The sequence below is a fragment of the Lycorma delicatula genome, chromosome 5 (genome assembly GCF_047948215.1).
Source record: "Lycorma delicatula isolate Av1 chromosome 5, ASM4794821v1, whole genome shotgun sequence".
NCBI classification, from domain to species: Eukaryota; Metazoa; Arthropoda; class Insecta; order Hemiptera; family Fulgoridae; genus Lycorma; species Lycorma delicatula.
Genome location: NC_134459.1, coordinates 147,437,202 through 147,461,035, shown reverse-complemented (window position 1 = coordinate 147,461,035; position 23,834 = coordinate 147,437,202). Strand labels below are relative to the sequence as shown.

The 23,834-nt window shown below is 27.4% G+C and overlaps 1 protein-coding gene across 3 annotated transcripts in view; it reads right to left on the bottom strand.

Moving 5' to 3' along the window:
• Positions 1-3,795: 3,795 nt before the first annotated feature.
• Positions 3,796-23,834, bottom strand: part of LOC142325470 (trehalose transporter 1-like protein) — a 262,421-nt gene continuing 242,382 nt past the window's right edge. For all 3 annotated transcript variants that reach the window (XM_075367276.1, XM_075367275.1, XM_075367277.1), the window contains 2 exons: positions 8,757-8,943; positions 3,796-5,866 (listed from right to left, as the gene is read on the bottom strand). In XM_075367276.1, coding sequence (XP_075223391.1) covers positions 5,457-5,866; positions 8,757-8,943 — 597 coding nt within the window. In that variant the 3' untranslated portion in view covers positions 3,796-5,456. The remainder of the gene's footprint in view (positions 5,867-8,756; positions 8,944-23,834) is intronic.

Below are 23,834 nucleotides of genomic sequence, written 5' to 3'. Positions count from 1 at the left end.
AAAGACATATACTTTGTTTAAAAAGTGATAAATATTTGAACAAAAAAATAGTTCTTAAATGGCACAATTTTATCAAGCTTTAAAATTTAAAGCACAGAAATCAACATTAATAAGATCAATATACAGCTTTTTTTTAGTAATTTTTGCTAATTAAATATTTATATTTAATGACATCATAAAAAGATATTCATAAAAAAATAAAGTATAGTTTAATTTATCAAAACACTAACAAAAATATTGTACTATCTTTGTAAAATGTATTTAATCCTGAAGAAAAATTTATTAAATTCAACATCAATAAACATTCACAGAGTAATACTTCTTTCTACACGAATAATAAATACTTTTAGCTTAATTATTATATTTAAATTATGATGATCTGTAAGAACTTGAAGTACTTCGTAGTCCAAAATATTAAATACGTATTATTAAGTAATGGGAAATCTAATTCAGTGTAAATTAATACAATGTATTACTTTGTTGTATCTATTAAATTTTTAATTGTTAATTTATAGATTAAAAAGAAATCATTTATGTTAAGGGTAAATTATAGTATTGATTATACTTGTATTAATGAAATGTATTTTTTTTAAATAGTACATTAAAATTTATATTGTATTAAAATCTACTAAGCTTAATTAAGTTTTAATTAAATTATTAGAACTAGGAGTTAAAAAAAAGAAAAAAATTCAATTTATTTTTTAGTCAGAATTAAAATATAATTTAAAATGTTTAAATGATAAATGACTCACTTTCAAAATAATGGAACTTCTCCCAAAGAAACTTTGCAGCTAATTAACAGCTTATACCTTTTTAAGTGGAGTGGCTAGTAGTATTGTTGTTAGTAGGGCCATCTTGAAAAAAGACTAGGAAACTCCCTCAGTAAGTAATCAGACAAAATATTCAATCTATATCACGTTTGTTAATGCCAAATCTTATGTTTGTATATTTTTAAATATATAAACATACATAATGTATGTATTTCATTCAATATGAAATTTAAAAATATTCAAACAAAATTTAATATAACATATTAAATGAACAAACATGACATAAATTTAATGACATTTGATGAGCCATTAAGGGAGCTAAAAACCTTTCTAAAATGAGCATCATTAACTGTATTAAGTCATCAATAATCTAATTCCACCAAAAAAGTAATCCTCAGAAGACTTCATCTGAAATTCCTTCAAGAAGTAAGTGAGCCATTTAGTAATACAGGGAGTCATTCAAGATTAGATAATTTTAAAGTATTATCTAATTTTGTCACGCTCTTCAAAAAATTAATTATTTGAAGACAGTAAAACACAAGTAAAAAAAAAATTGTAAATAACTTTCAGCAACTACTCCTTAAAAAGCTGCAATTGGAATAATACAAAGACTTGTCTAGTGCTTATTAGATCCAGGTGAAAGGATTATTTACTGTTTTTTTTTTTTTAAATCATAAAGAGACATGTGCCAGAGAAGATTACTAAAAACAGAAAACTCTCGAAGTTATATCAAGCATTAAAAAAAGAAGTTATCTTTCCTTTGAAATACAAAATTCATTTACAATTATTGTTACAATATAAATAAATTATGTCATAATATTTACACTATTCCGGACTGCAATAATGAAAATATGAAGTATAAAAACAAAATATTCAAATACATATATTCCCCATTACATAATTATGTTATAACATAACATAATTTAATAATCATGTTATGACATAATAATTAACATAATTAATTAAAATACTCCCCATTAACATTTTAAGGGCCAATTATTTAATTAAAAACCATTTCCCCCAGCATTAGCTGTTTCAAGTGCACATCAAAAGCTTTGTAAAAAGCTATTAATAATAATTAGATGCATAATCTAATTTATAATAAGTAAGCATTTGAAATAAACTTACTCCTTAAAAGCCTTTTTAAAATCATATATTACCTGGACAATAGTGTCATGTATTATAGATAAGTAAATGTATTATAACAAGTGACACGTAAATTATAGATAAGAAATGAAAAGTACACTTTCTGACAAATTAAGAAAATTTAAAAATAATTTGGTGGTATTATAATCATCATTGCATCTACTCAATTTCAGATCAGCCATCGACCCATTCTTTACATAATTCATTAAGAATTGTATCATTAATAGCTTAATTCACAAAGTAAATAACACTGTAAGCTGTTGAATAAATAAAGCTCTTCTGGTCAAGTCTGAACAAGTAATATTATCCAGTGTAGTATTTACATTAACTAAAATAATACTGAAAAAATTTAAAGACTTTCAGACATATAATATAATGACATAATTCATTACAAATTGTACAAAATAGGAGACAAAACAATACATTAGGCCTCTGGTATTTTTCATTAAGTAATTGCTGAAATAACTCACAGCTCTGATATACAAAGTGTTAATGTAAATCCATTAAATAAGTTAAATTTTCTCGTATGGCTAAACTACAGCTTAGTCTCCAGCGTTTATACCTTTTTCCTACCCTTTTATTGGTGCTTCATTCTTTGCAACTGAATGACATAATTTTTGTTATGTACTTCAATAAAAAACTAAGGACTAAAAACTTATGAATTATATATTGAACTAATTTCAAACAAAATATAAAATTTACTTCCAATACAAGAACAACTTCAGGCAATTTTATAATATTAAAATTTAGAACAAAAATAGCCTACATCTATAAACATATTAGATATCATAGATAACTAATATTACAAAGCTTAAAGAATTGGATTAGTAGTCTTATTGGATTTCCCAACACTTAAATGTTAAAGTATTTAATACCATTTAATTAAAAAAAGTATTTTTTATATATATATATATATATATATATATATATATATAAATAAAATAAACAAAATGCAAACATGCACATTATTTATATGATGAAATATAGATTCTATCACAGAATTATAAAATACCTACCATCTTTTTTAATTGCTTTTTTTTTTTTTTTTAATAATTAATTACTAACAAATAACAAAGTTATTATAAAACATACAACACGTTCTATGCACAACATAACAAACACAGATTATACAAAATATATTTTTATCAGGAATTATTATTAATATAATTAGTAATCACTACTCTCTAAATAATATTTAAAAGAAATGTATAATTAAGAACAATATTTTTTGACATATTGCTAATGTTAATTTATAACAAAATAATGTAATTATGATATAATTAATAAAACATTAAATACTTAAATGTATGATACATAACTAAAGATAAGTGTTGTAAGGAATGGTTTGTAATAAAACTAAATTTTTTTTAAAATATATATAATCTTTTTATATTTCTTTAAAAGAATATAAAAGAAAAAAATACTGCACAAAAATCATTATAAGAAAATTTAAGTAAACGATTTTACTTAAATCATACAAAGAAAAAGATTTAAGAAAACATACAAGATCCTGAAAAACTTGAGCTGATAGATTAGTAATATATAGCAGTTGTTAGGTCCTAAAAAAGATAAAAACTGCATTCTTAGAATGTTATATTTCCATGGTACCTGAAACAACACAGGATAAAGTGTATGCTGGAAATTGAAGGGTGCAAATAATGAAGGGTATCAATAAACATTTTACTCACTTTCATAAAACAACATAAAAATATATTAATTTAGTAATGTCAAGAAATAAAAGATTAAAAAAAAAATAAGTCTATAAACTATTAATTAATAAAAACTGATCAACATATTTCAATAAGTAATTTGAAAGTAAAAAAAAATTGAAAATTATATTTATACAATTCCTTGCATATATATATATATATATATATATATATATATATATATGTAAAAGGTTGTATATGTTAAAAGAGTTATTCAATAAGTAAACAATTAACAATTACAATTAGTGGAGGGGTAAATTTATCTAGTCAGTAGCATGAAGATCAACAATATTAGTGTGAGCCTGGACTATGCAACTAGTAGCTGACTACAATTCACATACGTTTTATTTATTTTCAATACCAGTGTAAATATGGATGTGCCATTGTCAGATTGCACCATAGAGAAGCAGTGTGCTGCCTTTTATCTGAAGGCATCAAAGCTGCGGATATTTTTTGCTAAATGAATGCTCAATAAGAATTTAAAATTGATCAAAGTGTTGTTGATGAAATGCTCTTCCAGACAGTTTGCAGAGATGTCCATAAAAATTTTGAAAAAAGGTTAAAAAATGATTTTCAATGATCATCAAATTAGTGTGGAAGAAATATAGAAATACAGAATTAATATTGGTTCTAATTCTGTTGGATGGTTGGTACCACTGGAATATCACTTTTTGGCCCATTAAAATCTGCTTTACGTGGAAGACAATTTCTAAATAATAAAGAAGTGCAAACAACTATGCAAATGTGATTCTGAGGTCAACCTGATAAATTCTTTCCTGATGGAATACTAATAATCACAGGAAGGTAAATTGCTAAGTGGAGTTAGATTATGGTGAAAAATAACATAACCAAAAAAATATGTTCATACTTAGTCATAAATCTTTAACTGTTTACTTATTGAACAATATTTACATAAATTAAAAATATATAAATATAATAGTAAATATATAAAGAGTGACTATATGTATAGTTACTCATCAGTTAATAGTATACAACTCACTTTGTTATATGTAATTATGTACTCTGTACAAACTACATATCAGCTAAATATTCATTTATTTTGGCCAAAATATATTAAACATTTTATAAATAAACATGGTAATCAGTTAAATGCATAAATCCAACTGTTAACATTTTGTTCATCAAGCAGAAAAGTAACTTTGTAAAGAGTGTTACCATAACACCATTGGATCACTGTTTTATAATTCATGTGAGATTTATGAATAGCAATTCACATAAAATTTTAATTAAATATTTCAGGTTAAAAACAAGCAGATTGAGAGTTACCCTATATTGTTTTTAAGAAAAAACAATACTTGTAATAGTATATAAAAACCAAAAAGTACAGATTATTTTAAACTATTTTTATAAAAATAACTTTGTAAAATAACAATGATTAAAAACTGTTACTAAACAAAAGATTGTCTTTTATAATCAGTAATATCATGGTTACATTACTACAACATTATAACTAAATGAGATAATATTCTATAAAATACAATGACTTATATAAAAAAAAGCATTTGACGTTACGCAGAGAAATAATTAAACAAATATAAATTGTAAACCAAATTGTTCAACTAAATAATGTCCAGTCAACTAACTAATAACAATATACATCAATCTTCATTAGATCACAATACTTTTATTGCAAGACATCATTATGCCCTACATAATAGGGTAAAATTGTGCTTCAGACATACGTGTCTTCTATTAAAATAACTTCATTAATTAAAGCGTTAAAAAATTATTATGAAGTCTTAAGACAAAGAACAAGGCACTGTAACCTACCATAAATCAGGTAACAATAGCTTATTTTAGGAATAAAAAATCACACTATAGCATTTTGATTATTATTTGAAACAGCTTGGCTTCCTGTTTTATTTCTTAATAAATAAATTGTATTATGTTTGAAATAATCTTGAATTTCAGATAGTAATTTTTTATGTGTTTCAGGTAAAAATATAAAAACAAATATAACAGACAATAATGAAACAAAACCAAATAACCACTGAACCGCGTAAGAACCACCCAACCAATCAGACATCGGTCTGTAGCATTGAATCGCACTGAACATAATTAAATGCGCCGTTGATATTGTTAAACCCTGTGCCAATCCTCTAATTTCCAAAGGGTATAATTCTGCAGTCATGGTCCATGGAATTGTCATCAATCCAGTAACACTGAAGCTCATGAACAATAGGATGCAGATGATAGGAATGAGACTTTTATCCAGTTGACCTAAGTTATTATTTTAAAAAAAAGAAAAGAAAAACAATTAAATTTCATTTTTTCTAACATATATATTATTGTTTATAAAATAAAAATTAATGCTAGTTATTTCTACACAAATTTAATAACTGTAATTTTTTTGTGATTAATTCACTATATATTTGGAAGCTTGTGCATGAGATGATAATTTTCTAGTATTTACAAAAATACCGTGACCAGAAATCAAAAACCTGGGAAATTATGTATGAAAGATCAAGATACTGATGGTCCATCATTGAAATTGATAAATCATCATTACTTTTGACAAAAAGAAAATGAGAAATAATCGAATGCATTAACCCTTTGTGCAATTATGTCATTCCTTCAACGTCTATATAGTTTTTTAAAGAAAAGGAAGTATTCTGTATTGTAGAATGCATTACTGTATTAAAACTCTTATCTTTTGCCATAAAATCATTCAGTTTAAAACAAATTAAACAGAATTTTTATATCAGTTTTGTTTTTTGCTTATGTCCAAAGATTTTCAGCTACACAAAGGCAATATCCATAAGTAACCCACCAATGATAAAATTTGAGTGAACAGAAAAACTTTGAAATTTTCCATGTAGTAATTTTTAATATGAACTTCACTATATTTTACATTATTAAATTATGTAACTTTTTCACTTCTTTAGGCGTTTATAAGCAGGTTGTTTGAAATAATTATAACATTTAAATGTTTATTCTCAACAGGCATGTGCCCAATTATAGAGAATCCTTTTTCTTAATAAAAACTACAATATATATATATATATATATATATATATATATTTACATGCACACTGCAAACATTGTGTTGATAAGTGCAGTAGGTGCTCACAAAGAAAGACAATAGTGAAAACTGGATCATAAAAATTAAATTTGGGAAGAAACTGAATCTGAAGGTGAAAAAAAATTGTAGTCCTAAGCGGTCCTAATGCTTTCTTCAGAGAAGATCTCCTTTGCTTAAATGAGTGTTGAAGAATTAATAAAAAAAAAGAAATGATAGGAACCTACAGATTATGTAGGCAAACATTTTCAAACATTTTTCCTGGTCAAAGATATTTTTTGTTTTAAGACATACATTTTTATTTTCCTTTTATTAATTATGTAATAATGGGAAAAAAATCATTAACTTGAAAAATAGTCAAAAAAAAAGAACGAAGACACTTAAATGTTATTCCATTAAACAATCAGTTTAATAAAAGCGTTATTAAATAAGAAAGTATTGAAATCAATGCTTGCCCATGTTATAAGTTAGAATATTCCTAAGCAAAATTTTTTCTTGTATTTCAAAATTGAATGTTTTCCTTACAAATAATCATTTTACCTAATTATTTTTTTTATAACTGTTGATTTAATTTAATTGACGAAAATATTACATAGATAAAATAGAATTACATGGATCCTATTAAAGATGCATCATGGTATTATCCAAAATCACACCCATAAAAGTGTTTTGGTATTCACACTTTTATAAATTAGGTGTATTTATAGAATACAACAATGTAATTTTTTTTCTTTAGATTAATAATTCATTTAAGTTTGTAATTAGTTTATTCTCACACCTATAAGATATAAGAAGGTCTTCTTACTGTCATGCTTTTCAAAAATATAAACTGGTTTTTTCCTACAATTCAAAAAATAATGAATCGTATAAAGAAAAATTTAAATGGATCTAAATAAATTAAAATTTGCAGTGTTTCTACTTAAACAATATACATCAAAATCACTGCTACCACTTGACATCATAGCTTGCTATATTCTTAAGTCACTTATACTGATTTAAAATGTATACTTTTTATACAGTGCCAGTGGTGCATTGAGATTGTTAAGAAATTTATAGATAGAATGTAATTTTTGAAGTATGGCATTACATTTAAAGTAATTTTTTGTTGGACTTCAATATAAGTAGGTTGTTAAATTGGTTATAATGGTTTAAAGTTTTCGGGCAATGGTATCACCAACAATATTACTGATAGAATATTAGACCTGATATTATACATCTTTGTTACAAATGACACCAGAGAAGAACTTATTCAATCTAAAATTTTACTACGTTTCTAATGTGAAGCTTTATAGTGAAAAATATCATTATATATTAAGGTGAAATACATTTATTTTAGGTAAATAAGTATTAGAAATTTGATGAGGGAAAATATGGAGGATTTATGAATAATCAATCAAATTCCTCTAAATCATGATAAAACTGTGTTTTAATCTACTTGAAGACATTATCAATTAAAAAAGAATATCACAGGTTATACCCCATCACATGTGAACAGGACTACTTTGAGGCATGATTTGATGTTATTCTCCAGACACATACATTTCATCTAAAATGAGGAGAAATCTTGAATTATTATTGTGAGCAGAAAAATACTTTCAGAATGCTAATATCAACTTGCTAACTGCATTAATGTAGTAGTGCTCACAACTTCAGGAATTATAATATAAAAATAAAAGATTATATAAATATATATATATAATTTTAATATATGATTTAATTTTTTACATTTCTTAAAAAGTGAGAACTCAATCAATATGAAATTTATTAATTCTTGCCGAGTCAGAGCCCAACATATTACATTATAAGCTAGTAAATTTTTACTATTTTTTTAATTAATTATGATAAATGAAATGAAAATTGATTATTTTAGAATAATGCTGTTAATTCTTTTGGATTGCATCACTAACACGATCCAACCAGCTGTATATGAAGATAGGGTTCCTTTTATACCCTTTATATAAGTGTAGCAACTGCTGCAGCATCACTAACGCATAAATATTTTTAAAAAAATTAAAAACTGAACCATATAAAACAACTATACCAATCCTGATGATTTTGCCAATGTTGAAAATTGTATAATAAGTTTCTCACCAGTAGAAATAAGTCGAGTGTAGTAACCAGAAATGGCCATTGAAATTGCCATACCCAAACCACTAAACACAAATAGTGGACGCCTACCAAATCGCCTCAGAAGAAATGTAGTCAAAAGCCCAACCAGCATACGTACAATTCCTATGTAGATGGTGGAGAGATACGCATTGAAACCAGCTCCTACTTCCTGTTCAACCAGCCAACAAGACAATAACATTTATAATAAAATAACAATGTTTAATCTGAACCTCTGCATTTTTCTCAAGCAGTCTGCTAAAAACCTTTTTTTTGAATGTTTACTATAATAATACAAATTTATATAAATTTTATTCACAGATAATTATTTCCTTTTTACACTAGTTCTACTTCACTGACATGTAATATCAGAAATGAAACAGAACTAGTTTTATTCTTAACTTTTTGCAATTATAATATCAGTAAATTTATTACCATTTATTTTTCTACCAAATTCAAATTAGTTGAATTTGATAAAAGATGTAAATGATAAAATTTTACAAAATACTAAAAATGATAGATGCATTCAATGCAAAACAAGTTTTAAAAATTACATCATAGTAAAATCATATCTGTGCAGTATATTTTATTGAATAATCTGAATAAAAAAATCACACGTCTCAAAAGGGCAAGGCCCTTTGAGATAAATTATATTAAAAATTTGAAAAATTATCCATAGATTAAATATGAAATTAAACAATTACCATTGTATAATTTTTAAAATCAATTAAAGGTTTGTTGTTATCTTAATATGAAGTTGGTAGGACTGATTAACTTATCTATATCTGGAATACAGTTATTGAAATGTAATCTACGTGAGAACTTGCCATTTTTATTAATTATAAATGAATCAAATAATTTGTCTCATCCCTGTAATTTTATTTTTTAAACAAATTAACTGTCTGCTATTATAACAACCAAACAAGTAAAAATTTATGTACTGACATTTAACTCATATCAAAATAACTTTTTTTATCCCTGTTAATAAATTTTGCTTCTCACTGTTAAAGTGATTTTATGTTTTCATCACATTAAGAGCCTGCTAGGTTGATATTAAGTAACATTATCACTTAAATAATTTGGGAAGAGCATAAGACTGAAATTTAACTGTTATTTTTAAAGAACAGTATTGTTCTTTTACTGCAAATTTATTTTCTGGACATATTATTTTCAAACTAATTAAAAATAAATTAGTAGTAAAAAAAGAATAGCACAGTTTAATAACAGGTATGAAATAGCTTACTTTAATATGAGTTGGTTTCTATTAACTCATTCTTACTCCAGATATTTTACATGATCCCACTAATCTAGACTTCATGTCAGCCAATAATCAGTTTGTTTAAAAATTAAAATTATACTGATAAACAAACTACTATAGTTCATTAATGTTAACATGAAATTCTTGCACATGTAAGATTTAAATAATTGTATTTTTAATCCATTATTTTTCAAACAGTACTGGCAACTTACAAGTTGGTAAACTTCTAATTAATTTTTTTAATTAAACTGTGACAAATTTGTTTAAATTTTCAATTAATTTTCCTACTTAGTTTACAAATTTGAAACTGGTTATACCAGCTTTATAAGACATCTAATGATTGCTTTATAAAAAAAAATTAAATACTACACAGATAATTTCTAGCTTTGATACAATTTTGAAAAATGTATACACAATTTATCACATTTTTACTATTACAAAACAGAAGTACCAAATTTTCATTTTCTATAGCATATTTAAAAATAATAATCACATTTGACAATAAAAAATTATACATATAAAAAAAATCTTAGAAAATTAAAAATCATTCAACTGAAAAAATGTTCAAGCAGCATAGACAACACAATACAATGCGAGCGCGTGCACATATATACACACACACACACACACACAATCATGACCAAGACTTGTTTCTCTCTGAATGCAAAAGCACTTTATTTAAATAGGTCATACTAACATTGTAATTTCTAATTGATTGACCAGAAAACCACATTAAAACTCAATCTACACAGTTAATCACTCAGAAAATTTTACAATATATACTCTATTCACAAAAAGAAACAAATATTTACTCTGTTCAACATAATATTTTAACATGAATTATTCTTCCATTTCTTGAACTTCTTTAATTATAATAAGAAGAATGGTCTAAAAGACCTCAAACGTCCTCATATACAGACAGAAAGCTGTCACTCAATTCTTAAACAGAAACAACTAAATGAAAATAAAATACTATTTCAACAAGGACAAAAAATCCATGTCATTTAATATTTTAATCAGCTTATTTTTTTTTTTTATTTCAAACAAAAATTGCAATTACACATCTTATATTTAATTTCCATTCTTCCAGCCATAAAAATATAGGCCTTTCCAGGTGAGCAAGAAAGTTCAAAACTGAGCTGACAAATTACCAATGAACAAGGTTAACAATGTCATCAACAATGAAAAAAAATTCTTATATTATTTTCCAATGACCTAAAACCTGTGATTTACCATTAAAAAGCTCTTAAAAATGAATTTGGTTATTTTAAATGGACAAAATTAAAAAAATTCCGTAACTAATTTCTGAAAAACCAGGAAGAAAATGAACTGTTTTAGAAAATTTTACCTTAAAAAATTCTGAAAAAAAAAACATGCCTTATGATAATTTACTGGTTGAACAACTTTCATAAGTTATTTAATAATAATTAATTAGAAAATGTATATAAAATTCAAGTGAAATTAATCAAACAGATTTATGTTACAGTACAGTCTTTCTAGAACATTCAGTAGTGCATAAACAGGTTTGAACCTCTTTTTTAAAAATTCATAAAAACAGTTTTAGCGAATCTTTTTCACTTAGTGGGATCTTAAAAATCCAATGAAACTCTAAATCTATTGAAATTTTGTATCTGAATTTTCCATGAATATAATATTTCATAAATTTACATGCAAAAAGTAAAAAAGTTACAAGTAGTACAATGATAGTTTTTAATAAATGGACACTCATTTTATGTTGATAACAATTCTCATTGTCTTAGTAAAGACAGTGATTAAGGTTGTTCAGAAATTTCAAGTTTATATTTTCTTTTTAAGTAAATATATTTTATATATTTCCTCTCAGAATGATGTAATTATAATTAACTGGTGGGATACTTTCATCGACCAACATCAATTAAAAGTGAGATCAACGTTCTCATGCATGGTAAAAGTAGCAGTTAATATACAGAAGTACATATAAGTTAACTGAAACTAATTGTCTGGATACATTAAAACTTAGAACCAATTTATATTTACTTCTACATTCTTGATATTTATTTTGTTAATACTTCAGTATCAACAACACTATTCTGAATTCTGCATTCCTTTACTTTATGATACTTTAGTATCAACAATGTAAAATTTAATACACAAATGTACTTCATTAAGCACACAAAGAATTCATTCTAAATTAAAAGATATTTCTGAAACCAGTGTAATTTTTACTTGTTAATTACGAATTGATATTAAAAAAAAAACTGAAAACATATTTCTACAATTTACTCTCATTTAAAAACCTGTCTAGCATTAAAGAAAATAAATTGAGCAAAAAAATGTTTATTTTATTACAATAACAGAATTTTATTCACCTACAGATAAAAGCCTAGAATTAATTTCTCTTAATAGAATCAGAAAAAAGAAATGATATGTTTTAAAATAAAATTTACTCAAATTTACTCGATTGAATATCAGTTTGCTGCAACACATACCGTAAACCATATACCTAAAATCAACTTTATAATTTCAATTTTTTTCAAAGTAACCATTTTAAAAGAAATTTATTCTTGACTTAAATACAATGTAATGAAGTTAAAATTTATTTATTTTGTAATATTTAATTACTGAAACTTGGTTAAAGATATATTATTCACATACAATTTACAGTAGTAATATTTAATAACTTACGTTCTACAAATTTCCAATCAAGAGACTTACTATCTTTTCTGAAGGTTAAGAATTTAACTACCTTTTAAAATTTAAATTCTTAAACAATTTTTGAAATATCTGAATAAATTAAAAAAACAAATACAACTTTTTTTTGCTTTTATTAACAAGCCCTTATTTGGTTAATTTGGTACCTATTTAAAATATCTTTATGTTATCAAAAACTACCATCGTATACAGTATACTCCTAATTATTTGGGGTAATGGTGAGGACAATGATCCTCAGATAACATAAAATTAATATAAAATATAAAAACATTTGAATCTTTGATTGAAAAGCAATATTTATTGAATAAAATTCAAATTATAAAAAAACTAAAATTTAAAAATTTGGCCCTTATAAAGTGAAAACACTAGTTTTAATTTATCTATGTCAATGGAGATATAGTTACACTGATTGTAACATATCAATGTAATAAGTTAATCGAGACTTGCTTGAAGATTTTAGTGTACTGTAATCAGTTTTACAGAATAAAAAAAGTTAAACATGTTATATCTTGGATGACAGAATCTATAAATAACAAACAATCTTTTCTAGCTCCTAAACATTTCATGTTAACCAATGTGGAACACCATCCTATGGCATCTCTGGGTTTTAGATATCTCAGAGATGCCACGTACTGGCATAGATATAGAAATATGTAAAACCCATCCTACATGCGTTATATGTATTACATGATAAGCAGGATTTCCTGAGGATATTTAAAATTGTCAAATATCTAAAACATTCCAAAATATGGAGGATTTCTCACAAATATCCTAAATTATCCTAGCATATAAACATGGCTGCTGATATCCCAGAAATAACTGTATTACTAGAATCAGCTTTTTCAAAAAATTAATATGAAGGGTAAATCAAAGCTGAAAATAAATTGTGATTTTGTTAAATCATAACATTTAATTAATAAAAAAAACTAAATCATTTTGTGAATCTGGGAGTAAAATGTCAGCTACTCATCTTTTAAACTAGAATTGAAAGATACCATATAAATCACCTTTGCGCATAAGTGTTGCGCAGCGTTTCTAGTATGGCCTTCAATCACGCCGCGTCACTTCATTTAGTTCTGAACACGCAGCTAGCACGTAAACATATCTACACCAATAGCATATCCTGCCAAGTGTAAAGTGCATATGGTAATTCAATTTCTTCAGGCTGAAGGGTGTAATGCAGCAGAAATTCATTGACGAATAAGTAATGTGTACGGTGAAACTTCAATGAGTGACAGCAAAGTGCGACAATGGTGCAGGAACTTTAAAGCAGACGTACAGATGTTCATGATGCAGGCGGTCGGCGAAGGAAGCAAGTGTCAACCAATGATCTTTTTGAGGGAGTGGATGAAGCAATTCGAGAAAATCATCAATTCACAATTTCTGTATTGAGCGATTCGTTTCCTGAAATTTCAAGGTCAGTTCTTTACACCATTGTGAGTGAGAGACTTCAGTACCGATGGGTTCCCAAGATGCTGTCCGACCATCACAAAACAATGAGCATGGATGCCTCCTAACATTTCTCCAGCGCTACCACAATGAAAAAGAAGATTTTTTGAACAAAACTGTTACAGGGGACGACACATGGGCCCATTTCGAAACTGAAGAAACTAAAAGAACAATAAAACAGTGGATGCATTCTCATTCTCCCAGTAAACCAAAGAAGTTCAAGCGAACCTTCTCCAACAGAAAGTGTATGGCTACTGTGTTCTGGGACCGGAATGGAGTTCTCTTGGTGGAATTAATGGAAAGTGGCAAGACCATCACTGCAGCCTCATACTGCGTGACTCTTCAACGTCTACAAAGGGCAATTCAGAATAAGCGGAGAGGAATGTTGTCATCAGGCATTGTCTTTCTCCATGACAATGCTCGGCCGCACACTGCAGCTGTAAGAAGCTCCTGCAGCGTTTTCGTTGGGAAGTGTTTGATCACCCACTACACAGCCCGGACTTCGCTCCATCCGATTTTCACCTCTTTGCTCACATGAAACGCTGGCTAGGGGGACAACATTTTGACACAGACATTGAGCTGCATACCAGCGTAGAAACATGGCTGAAAACACAGGCGGCTCCTTTCTATGACAAGGGCATTGGAAAGTTGGTAGCACGCTACGACAAATGTCTAAATCGGAGTGGCGACTATGTAGAGAAATAGCGTAACTATGTTAAGTACTTGTTACAAATAAAAAACTTTTTATTTTCACTGTGATTTTAATTTCGTGACCGATCGGACCTTGAAAAAAAATAACCCTTGTATTTTATGTAGAAGAATAAAAAAGAAAATCCATATTTTTATAGATAATTAAGCAGTTTGCAAATATAAGTTAATAATCTGCATGATTTATGTTGCTGCTGTTATAATAATAAACTACATGTTACACTGGTCTACTTTTGAAATTTTGAAAATGATAAAAATAGGCAAATATAACTCTTAATTTTCTTTTTTTTTGTTTAACCTCCGGGACCACCATTAGGTATGCTTCAGGAATGCCATGCCTGACCGGGATTCAAACCCAGAGCCGGAGGCCGGCAATGTAACTCTTAACTTAAGAGATAAGTAACTATACTTGTAAGAATGTAACTCTAAGTAACCCAAGCAGCTCTTTAATTGTTATTAGCAAAAAAAAAAGAAAATTTAATATAACAAATGGGAGTTACTTTTAATTTCTAAAAGACGTAAAAACATACTCCCTCCCTTTTTCATAAAGCTATAAACCAGTTAATTTTCCCCAGATAATAAAGAGTTTACTGTATAAAAAACAAAAAAAGAAAGAATCAGTAATTAAATCTACAAACCTGATGAGATTAAATAAACTAACTTTTAAACATTTTTTAGTGATTTATTAAAAGAAATATATATCACTCTTCACACATACATGCATATGGAATTATTTACAAAATTTTTTTTGACAGAAATTACCTAATAATAAAATTGCAAAGAAATATTATTTTATAATAAAAATTATTTATTTGCTTTTAATTTTGATTTATCTTTTACAAAAAAAAAAAAAATAAATAAATAAATAAATACTTCTCCCTGATTAAATTAAAATCTATGCTCATAGTTTTTTTTTTTTAGATTTATTGCCACAAAAATGTACATTAACCATGCTGTAAGCTTAAACAAACACATGAAAAAAATTCAATTTCTGTAAACCACCTAATACATTTCAATTTCTTTTCTTTAGAACCAAAAGAATTGCTAACACATTTTAACTACATTAATATGTAAAAAAAAAAATACAAAACACATACGCAAAATCAAACTGAATAAAAATAAATATCACCCATAATCATTACTGGATACACACAATCATCAATGGACAATCACAATTCAGTATAATAGTAAAATAAAATTTCCTAAATGAACAGTTATAATTGTAAAACCAAGATTTAATTAAAAGAAGAAAACCATTGCAATCAGTCATCACAACCAACAATCTTATTCTGAAAAAAAAATTGAAATGAAAGGAAAGGTGCTTCTAGAATTTCTCAGAGCTATTATGAAGGTGGCTGCATAATATTTCCAAGATCATCTTGAAGTCCATTTATATTTCCATGTACTTAGAAAGAGTGTAATTTTTTGATCTGTTTAAAAAAACTATTAATCACAAACTCATTATATTGATCAATGAATTTGAAATAATTCTCTCAACTTTTAAAAATACTATCCAAGTACCTTCAATTATGAAAACATCTTATTTATGTTTAAATATAACATCCGACATGTTACATTCACTATAAACATATTTATTGATATGAGAGGGAATATTACACAATATGGTCATTATATATTTTAATTATATGATATATTTTCATTTCTAAGTAATTTCTCAAATATTGGGTTACATTTCACATACAATTTTAAGTTTTAACATCTGTAACTTTTTAAGTAAGATGTTAACTACACAATTATAATGAACACATGAGCCAAAAGTTCCAGAACCCCTTAATCTAAAAATCTAATGCAGTGAAAAATTCACCTTTGGCACAGTGTGTCATTTTTTTATGGCAATTAGTACATAATAACGATGCCTATGGCAATGAAACGTCATTTTAGTCAATTTTACTGACATTTAATTTTCCTTAAATTTTAATATTTTTTTGTGAAAAGTACTGTAAAAAATAATACTGTGAATTTATTAATATGCATTTACCTACAATTAACAAGTGTTCATAGTCTAAAATTGTGTTAAATACAGTCATTTAAATGTCAGGAAACTCTGCAGTAGCTTTTCTTCCTGAAAAACATGTTTTTCCTGTCGATTCAATAAATTTGTTTATGGATAGTGCTCAGTTAATAAAAACCAAAAATTAACAAAATCAGTCCAGTTAACTTAAAGTTTTAATTAAATTATGAATAATGCATCCATATGTTAAAGCATCCTCAGAAAATTCACCACAAACATCAAAATGAAGAATATTTAAAAAAACTGGATTGTCTTGCAAAAGTATCCACACTATTAGAAAGAAATTAAAATTAAATTTGTATCGTATTTATGTTATGCATGAACTAAGAATTTGATAAGAAAAAACATTATTACTGGCATTGGTTTAAGAGTTTTGTTTAGAACTATCGGCACTTAAGTTGGCACAAAAACTACTAGCATTCAGCAAACATTTGGCACAGTACTAGGTCGACTGAAAATATTGTCAGTTTAATACAGATGATATTTATAACCAAAAATACATACAATGCTATTTAATTTAAACTAGTTTAGTATCCCAGTCAATATTATTATTTTAAAGTAGTTTAAATAATTATTTTTTCTACTCACTTTATTGTTGTAGCTCGCAAATTCTGAAGTCATCATCAGTAGATTCTGAAGAGCTTGTGCCCAATTCTGAATTCACATTTATCACAAAATTTTCGATGTGCACATCATACAAATGTTCATCTTCAATATATTTCTTTCAACGTTGACAGCATTCTCACAGACACTTTATGAAATTCCTCTTCAGCTAACTTAAGAATGTCAGACATGTTAAAAGTTGTATTTCTTTTAGCTATTTGCCCTTTCAGGTGACTCCAAATTAAAAGTCAGGATTAAAATTAAAGTCAGTGTGATAAGGTGGAAGTCATAGAACTGTGTGACCATACTTTTCAAAAATGTCATCTATTAGAAATTTTTTTTTGATTTACTTCTTTCTTCTCTCGTAAAAATTTTGTGTACTTTTCAGAATCCACCAATTTGTGTTAATCTCCTTTTTTATTTGACTCATACATAAGTAAAGTATAGTTAGCGAATCCTTTATTACAATTGGCATGAACAATTATTAATAGTGAGCGATTGGATACTGGCATTTTCAGTCCCTCATGAAGGTTTGTTGTTCTACCCACGATTTTGGTATCACATGACTACTATGAATGTAGGTTTCATCTGTGTATACAATCGGTCTTTCATCTTCACGAAATAGGGGAATTTGTCATAGAAATTTCATTTTCCGGTTGTCTTCTGTTTTTCCACCTATATCCCATTTTACATAATATTCTCTTTAAAGATCTTTCACTACCTTTGAAATTAAATTCACTTTTGCAGGCTCTTTGCATAATTCTTTTCACAATAGGAATGCATTTTTGGATTCATAAAATTTATTTATTAAACACCTCAAAGCATCCGTGTCAAACGAATCTAAATTGCACACAGTACTGGGGCGATTTACACATTTTCTCAGCAAAATCAATACAGATGGCTTCTCAGTTTCATTTGATTTACCTTCTGCTATAATTCTTTAGACCATTCGTTCTGATACTTTTGTTGCTTTAACAACCATATTCAGCACTTCACTTTTCCTCAATATTCCAGTTCTGGCATTGTTGTGTAAAAAGAAATTGTAAACATTGAATATAATTTCCCTCACCTGTCTATGAACTTCTGTACCTTTTCCTCCAAATTTGAGCATTTAAAAAAAAACTGTACTGAAATATTAAAAACTTAAATGACTGAATTTATGACAGACTCTTAAATGAAAACAACACAACAAACAGTAAAGATAAATCAGTAACAGCTTTTCACTTCAATAAGTAAGATATATACCGCAATAAATGTTTCTATAACAACCTCTTATAGAACAAGCGATGTGTGACATATGATTCTTCACAGCAATTAGATTAGATTAAAAATAAGTAAATGAAATTCTTAGAACTGGGTGCTATGTTTAAAATTCGTAAATAGCACATTAGTCGTCTGATTCGTGAATGATTCTATTATTATTATTAGTTGCTATATAACAGGAAGTAGGCCTAGATCACATCATCAATATATAATTTAGAATAAAACCCAACAATTACATATGCTACAGCAAGTTTATGAAACCTGTTACCTATGGTATATTACAATACCAAAAAAGACATATAGGAAATTACAATGTTTTTAGTTTGCTTGTAATAGAGGCCAATGCATGCAAAATGCTAGTACATAGGCTTTCAGTCCCTGTGCCAAGATATGTGCCAATACACCTAAACAGTGTTCATGACTTGGATAGTTTTTTTAATAAATAATGCCAACTCACCTTACAAGAAGGTAATAATAATTCAGTTAATATCACTGACAGAACAAAATTAACAAGTACAGCAAGATGGTGCAACAGTAAACACTGTCAACTTCACAATATTAATGTTGCGTAAATTATTTGATGGAAAAATCATTTCTCACATATTTTCACAGCCTAAAAACTAAATTTTCTCCCTGGAATTTTTTTTTTATACTTAAAAGGCAGTGGTAACAGAAATAACCATCACACACTTGAACCGCTTAAACAGAATATAAAAAAACTCCAAGAATTATTAAATGGGTATCAACCAATATGATATCCGTTGCAAAGTATGTCGAGGCCTATATAGGTAGAAGAAATTTGAAGCATATATATATATTTATACATTTATAAAAGGTAGTAAAATGTGCTAATTATTTTATTAATATTTTATCTTTATTCTGTTACATATTAAAAAAATAAAGATTAAACGTTACTTTAATTAAGATTTTTCTGATTATGGGTTGTATAACTTTTGACTCACCTGTAGATGATTGATTGCTGCTTAATTTTATTTACAATTTTAAATAAAATTTTAAAAAAGTGAAACATCTATTTACATACTGTAATAAAATTTTAATTTTCTGGTGTTAATTTTTAAAAAAGATTTTTTAAATACTGCACTTCTTAAACCACTGTCTTTTGGAGACAGCTGAATAATACAGAACTTTATAAAATTGAAATGCGTTTTAGAAAAATGCCATGAAAAGCATATATACCCAACATATGTAAATGTCAATGTAATTGCATTTAAAATGTAGAAAATAAAATATAATTTACAGTAATATTATACTATTATCTTCTTTAAATCATCCAATACATTTTTAATAATACTTCCTATTATTTAAATCCCACAATAATTTCATAGAACTATATTATTCATCACTTCAGAATAAAAAATTCTACTTCCATAAACAACATATTTTACTTTCCATACTCTTGTTCCCACCTCACATATCTTAAAAGCAATTACTTATCACATTAACATTTTACAACCATAAACAACATTCACAAAACGTCATATATTAGAAAATTATTAATAAATTAAATAAACCCGTCTAAAAAGTTAAAAATAGTAACTAAATAAAATTATAAACTTTTCAATTTTAACAAAAGAAATTAAAAAAGAAAAAAATACAATAAGGAAGTATAATAATTAGGATGGAAAGTTTGATAATATAAAACCACTAAAGAACGTCTAAATCACACTTTTGTCCAATAAACAATTCTGACGCTCATACCAATCAAATAAAAAGTAAATATCATTGAAATAAATAAGCAAGGAGAAAAGGTAAATGGTACATGATAAATGGGAATGGCAGAGATTATTAACGTTTTTTACGTAAAAGAAATATAACTAATAAGGTTTTAAATCTAGATAATTATCACAATTCCAGGAAAGTCATGGATGGGTACATTTACACCAGGCTCCTGAAAAACATCATTAGTTTTCAATAAAAATTTCTATTTTGTTTTTGTATTCTTTCTAATATTTTGCAAAATAAATAATAAAAATTCATTGTTGTTGAAAAAAAATAAAAAAGGTAATTTTAAACATATAGTTTATTTGTAATTTTCTGGAAATAAAAATGAGAGCAAAATAGACAAAGATTTGAAAATTTGTATTAGAAATGAAACTTGCAAAAATTGATGCAATTTAAGAAAAATGGCATGCTTGAGTACAATTAAGACAAAACATCTATCATCCACTCTAAGCTATACAATTTTTTATTATACAGGAATTTTCTTAAAAACACAATAAAAAGAAAATGCATAATTTACTCTTTACTTTATTTTTGCTAGTTAAATAAAGAATTTTCATACAGTTCTTTATGTGTTTAGTTCAATATGGTATTCATATACTTACCTGACCTTAAATAAAAGATTGTTGATTTTTGAGTAGATTTTTTCTGATTAGCTTATTCTCATTATATGACTATTTAAAAAAAAACATAAGTAGAGAATGGTGCTAGCGAGTGTTTCATTTATCCTTTGTAAGACAAAGGGATAGGTGACAACAATCTTCAATTAATACATTCAAGTTTGTGTGTGTTTTTTTTAATTGGCATTTAGCAATTTTCATAGTTTCTGAAATAATAGGTAAAAGAACAATGATTTGGACATTAAGTTTTTAACACTGATGAAAATCATTTTGGAAACCCACAGTTTAGTTAAATATGCATTTGACTACAGTGATTATTAGTATAATCACCTACAGTATGTAGGTGATGTATGGTTATGTAACACATAAATCTTTTTTAAGTTATTATGAATGGTGGTCAACTCAAAGTACTAGAGACTCTAAGAAATGCTTTTAAGGTCTGAGATTCAGTGAAGAGAAAATCCTGATATTCATCTGCCCTTGACAAAGGAGCAACTGTATAAAGCGAGCCAAAAGATACATAAACCTAAATTCAAAAACATATTGCAGAGGGAAATTTAGTTTTTAGCTAGTGGGAATGTGTACTGGCAATAGGTGAACTTGTAGTAGAAGAGTAGCACACGATAACCAAGCAATTTCCCTCCTTTTTGATGACAGTGGTGAGTAAATTGTGAATGGACAAAAATGCATTTTTCCCAGGCTCAACATGCATTCATTGTTGAAAGTTACTTTAAATCGCAGTCATTCTTTAAGTATCAAGTAGACTTTAAGGTAGCTTTTCCTGAATCCTGGGTGCCTAATAAATCATATGCGATGATATATCATCGCATATATGATTATTATTGCATATATGATTTTATGCGTAGTCGCTTGTTTTAGAGAAAACTGGTAGTGTAGATGAATACAAATGGTCCGGGCGTCCTACGGTTTTAAGCAATGTATTCTTGGAAGTGTCTGTGTATCCTTGCTAAATTCACCAAGAAAGTTGACAAGAAAATTGTGTCAACAAACCGGAATGTCTTACAGGAGTGTTTGTAGCGCTACAAAGAAGGTGAAATTTCATTCATATCGCAATCACATTGTGCAAAAGTTTTGGCAACCTGATAGGGGAAAAAGACTACATTACTGTCAATGATTTTTGTATTTTATTTGCTGCAGTGTTCAGTGTTGGATTATGTTTTCTACTCTGTAGGTGAAGCAAAGTTTCACCTATCAGGCTATGTAAACAACCAAAATGACAGAAGAGTTCAGAAAACCCTCACATTTTTCATGAGACCCCCTTCTTACATTCACAGAAGGTTGGAGCTTAGCGTATGATTTTTCAGAAAAAGAATTGTAGGCCCAAACTTTTTCACAGAAACTGAACATTACCAGGACATCATCATGCAATTCGTGGAATGCTAAAGGCTGATGAACAAGACTGCTGGCTGCAGCAAGATGGTGCAACAGTGCACACAATGAATAGTACAATAATAATGTTGCACGAGTTCTTTGGGGTACATATCATTTCTTGTGGACTGTGGCCACCTAGATCATCAGATTTAATTCCCCTCTCCTGACTTTTTACTTTGAGGATATCAGAAGAATAATGTCTGCAAGAACAACCCTCACACAATCGACCTACACAAACACAACATCGAAGATGAAATATCCCGCATTAGTGCAGTGACCGTCTGAAAAGTAGCAACTATCAAGAAGAAATGTGTTGAGGCATGTGTAGTAACAGATAAGGACATATATCCAGCAGCAATGAGTACTGTGAGGAAAATAAATAAATATTTATTTGTTCTCCTACAAAATACAGTAGAGTATATTATGTTAATAAAGATTTTTATAAGAATATTAATTATTGGGATATGTATTTTTTGGCTCACTTTGTATATATTAACAACTGCTTGCATATACAAGCTACTAACGAATCAAGGGACGAATTACTCTCAGTATAAGGAGCTTCCCCCATTACAAGTGCCAATGGCTTCCTCAGAGGGAGGATGAGCAGTAGTTGGGAAAGGGAAACTATATAGCCCTATAAGCAGGAAACTGTCCCCAAAAGAGGAGGAACTTCCCAAGGAAGTTAGTGGTATTAGAATAAAGAAGGCAACAGAAAATATTGTATTAAACATCCTAGTGATAATTCTTGCATTATGCTTCTTCTATTAAATATTCTGAAATTAAATAGTTTTTTATTTGCCTCTCTGGGAGAAGCAACAAAATAAGTTAATCTCTGAGTAGAGTAAATGAACTAGGTATGTCAAGACTTCATTACAGAATGGAAAGTTGGAGAATCTCAAGAAGGAAATGGATAATTTACTACATAGGCTTGAAACTTGTATGTGGGAATTAAGGAATGAAATTTTTTGTAGTGTATGAAGAAGTCATGCCTAACTAAGATGTGATGAAAGACTGTGACATTAAAACTCCATCACAGAGGTCAGGAGATTTCTGAGACTTTATCATATTCTGAAAGGTAAAACTATTATTGAAGGAATAAAAAAAATTATGGGAAGGACTGAAGAAGATAAAATATCTATCACCCAATGCATTCATAACAGAAGAGGTTCTGTGTTACTGTTTAGACTCCCAAAATTTCTAGTTCAATGGTGCTAATGGCGACATTAACTTTTAAGTTATACCTAGTTTCTTTATACTGAAAAACTTTGTAAGCACTTCACATATTAGCTTAAATAACAAGGTAAATT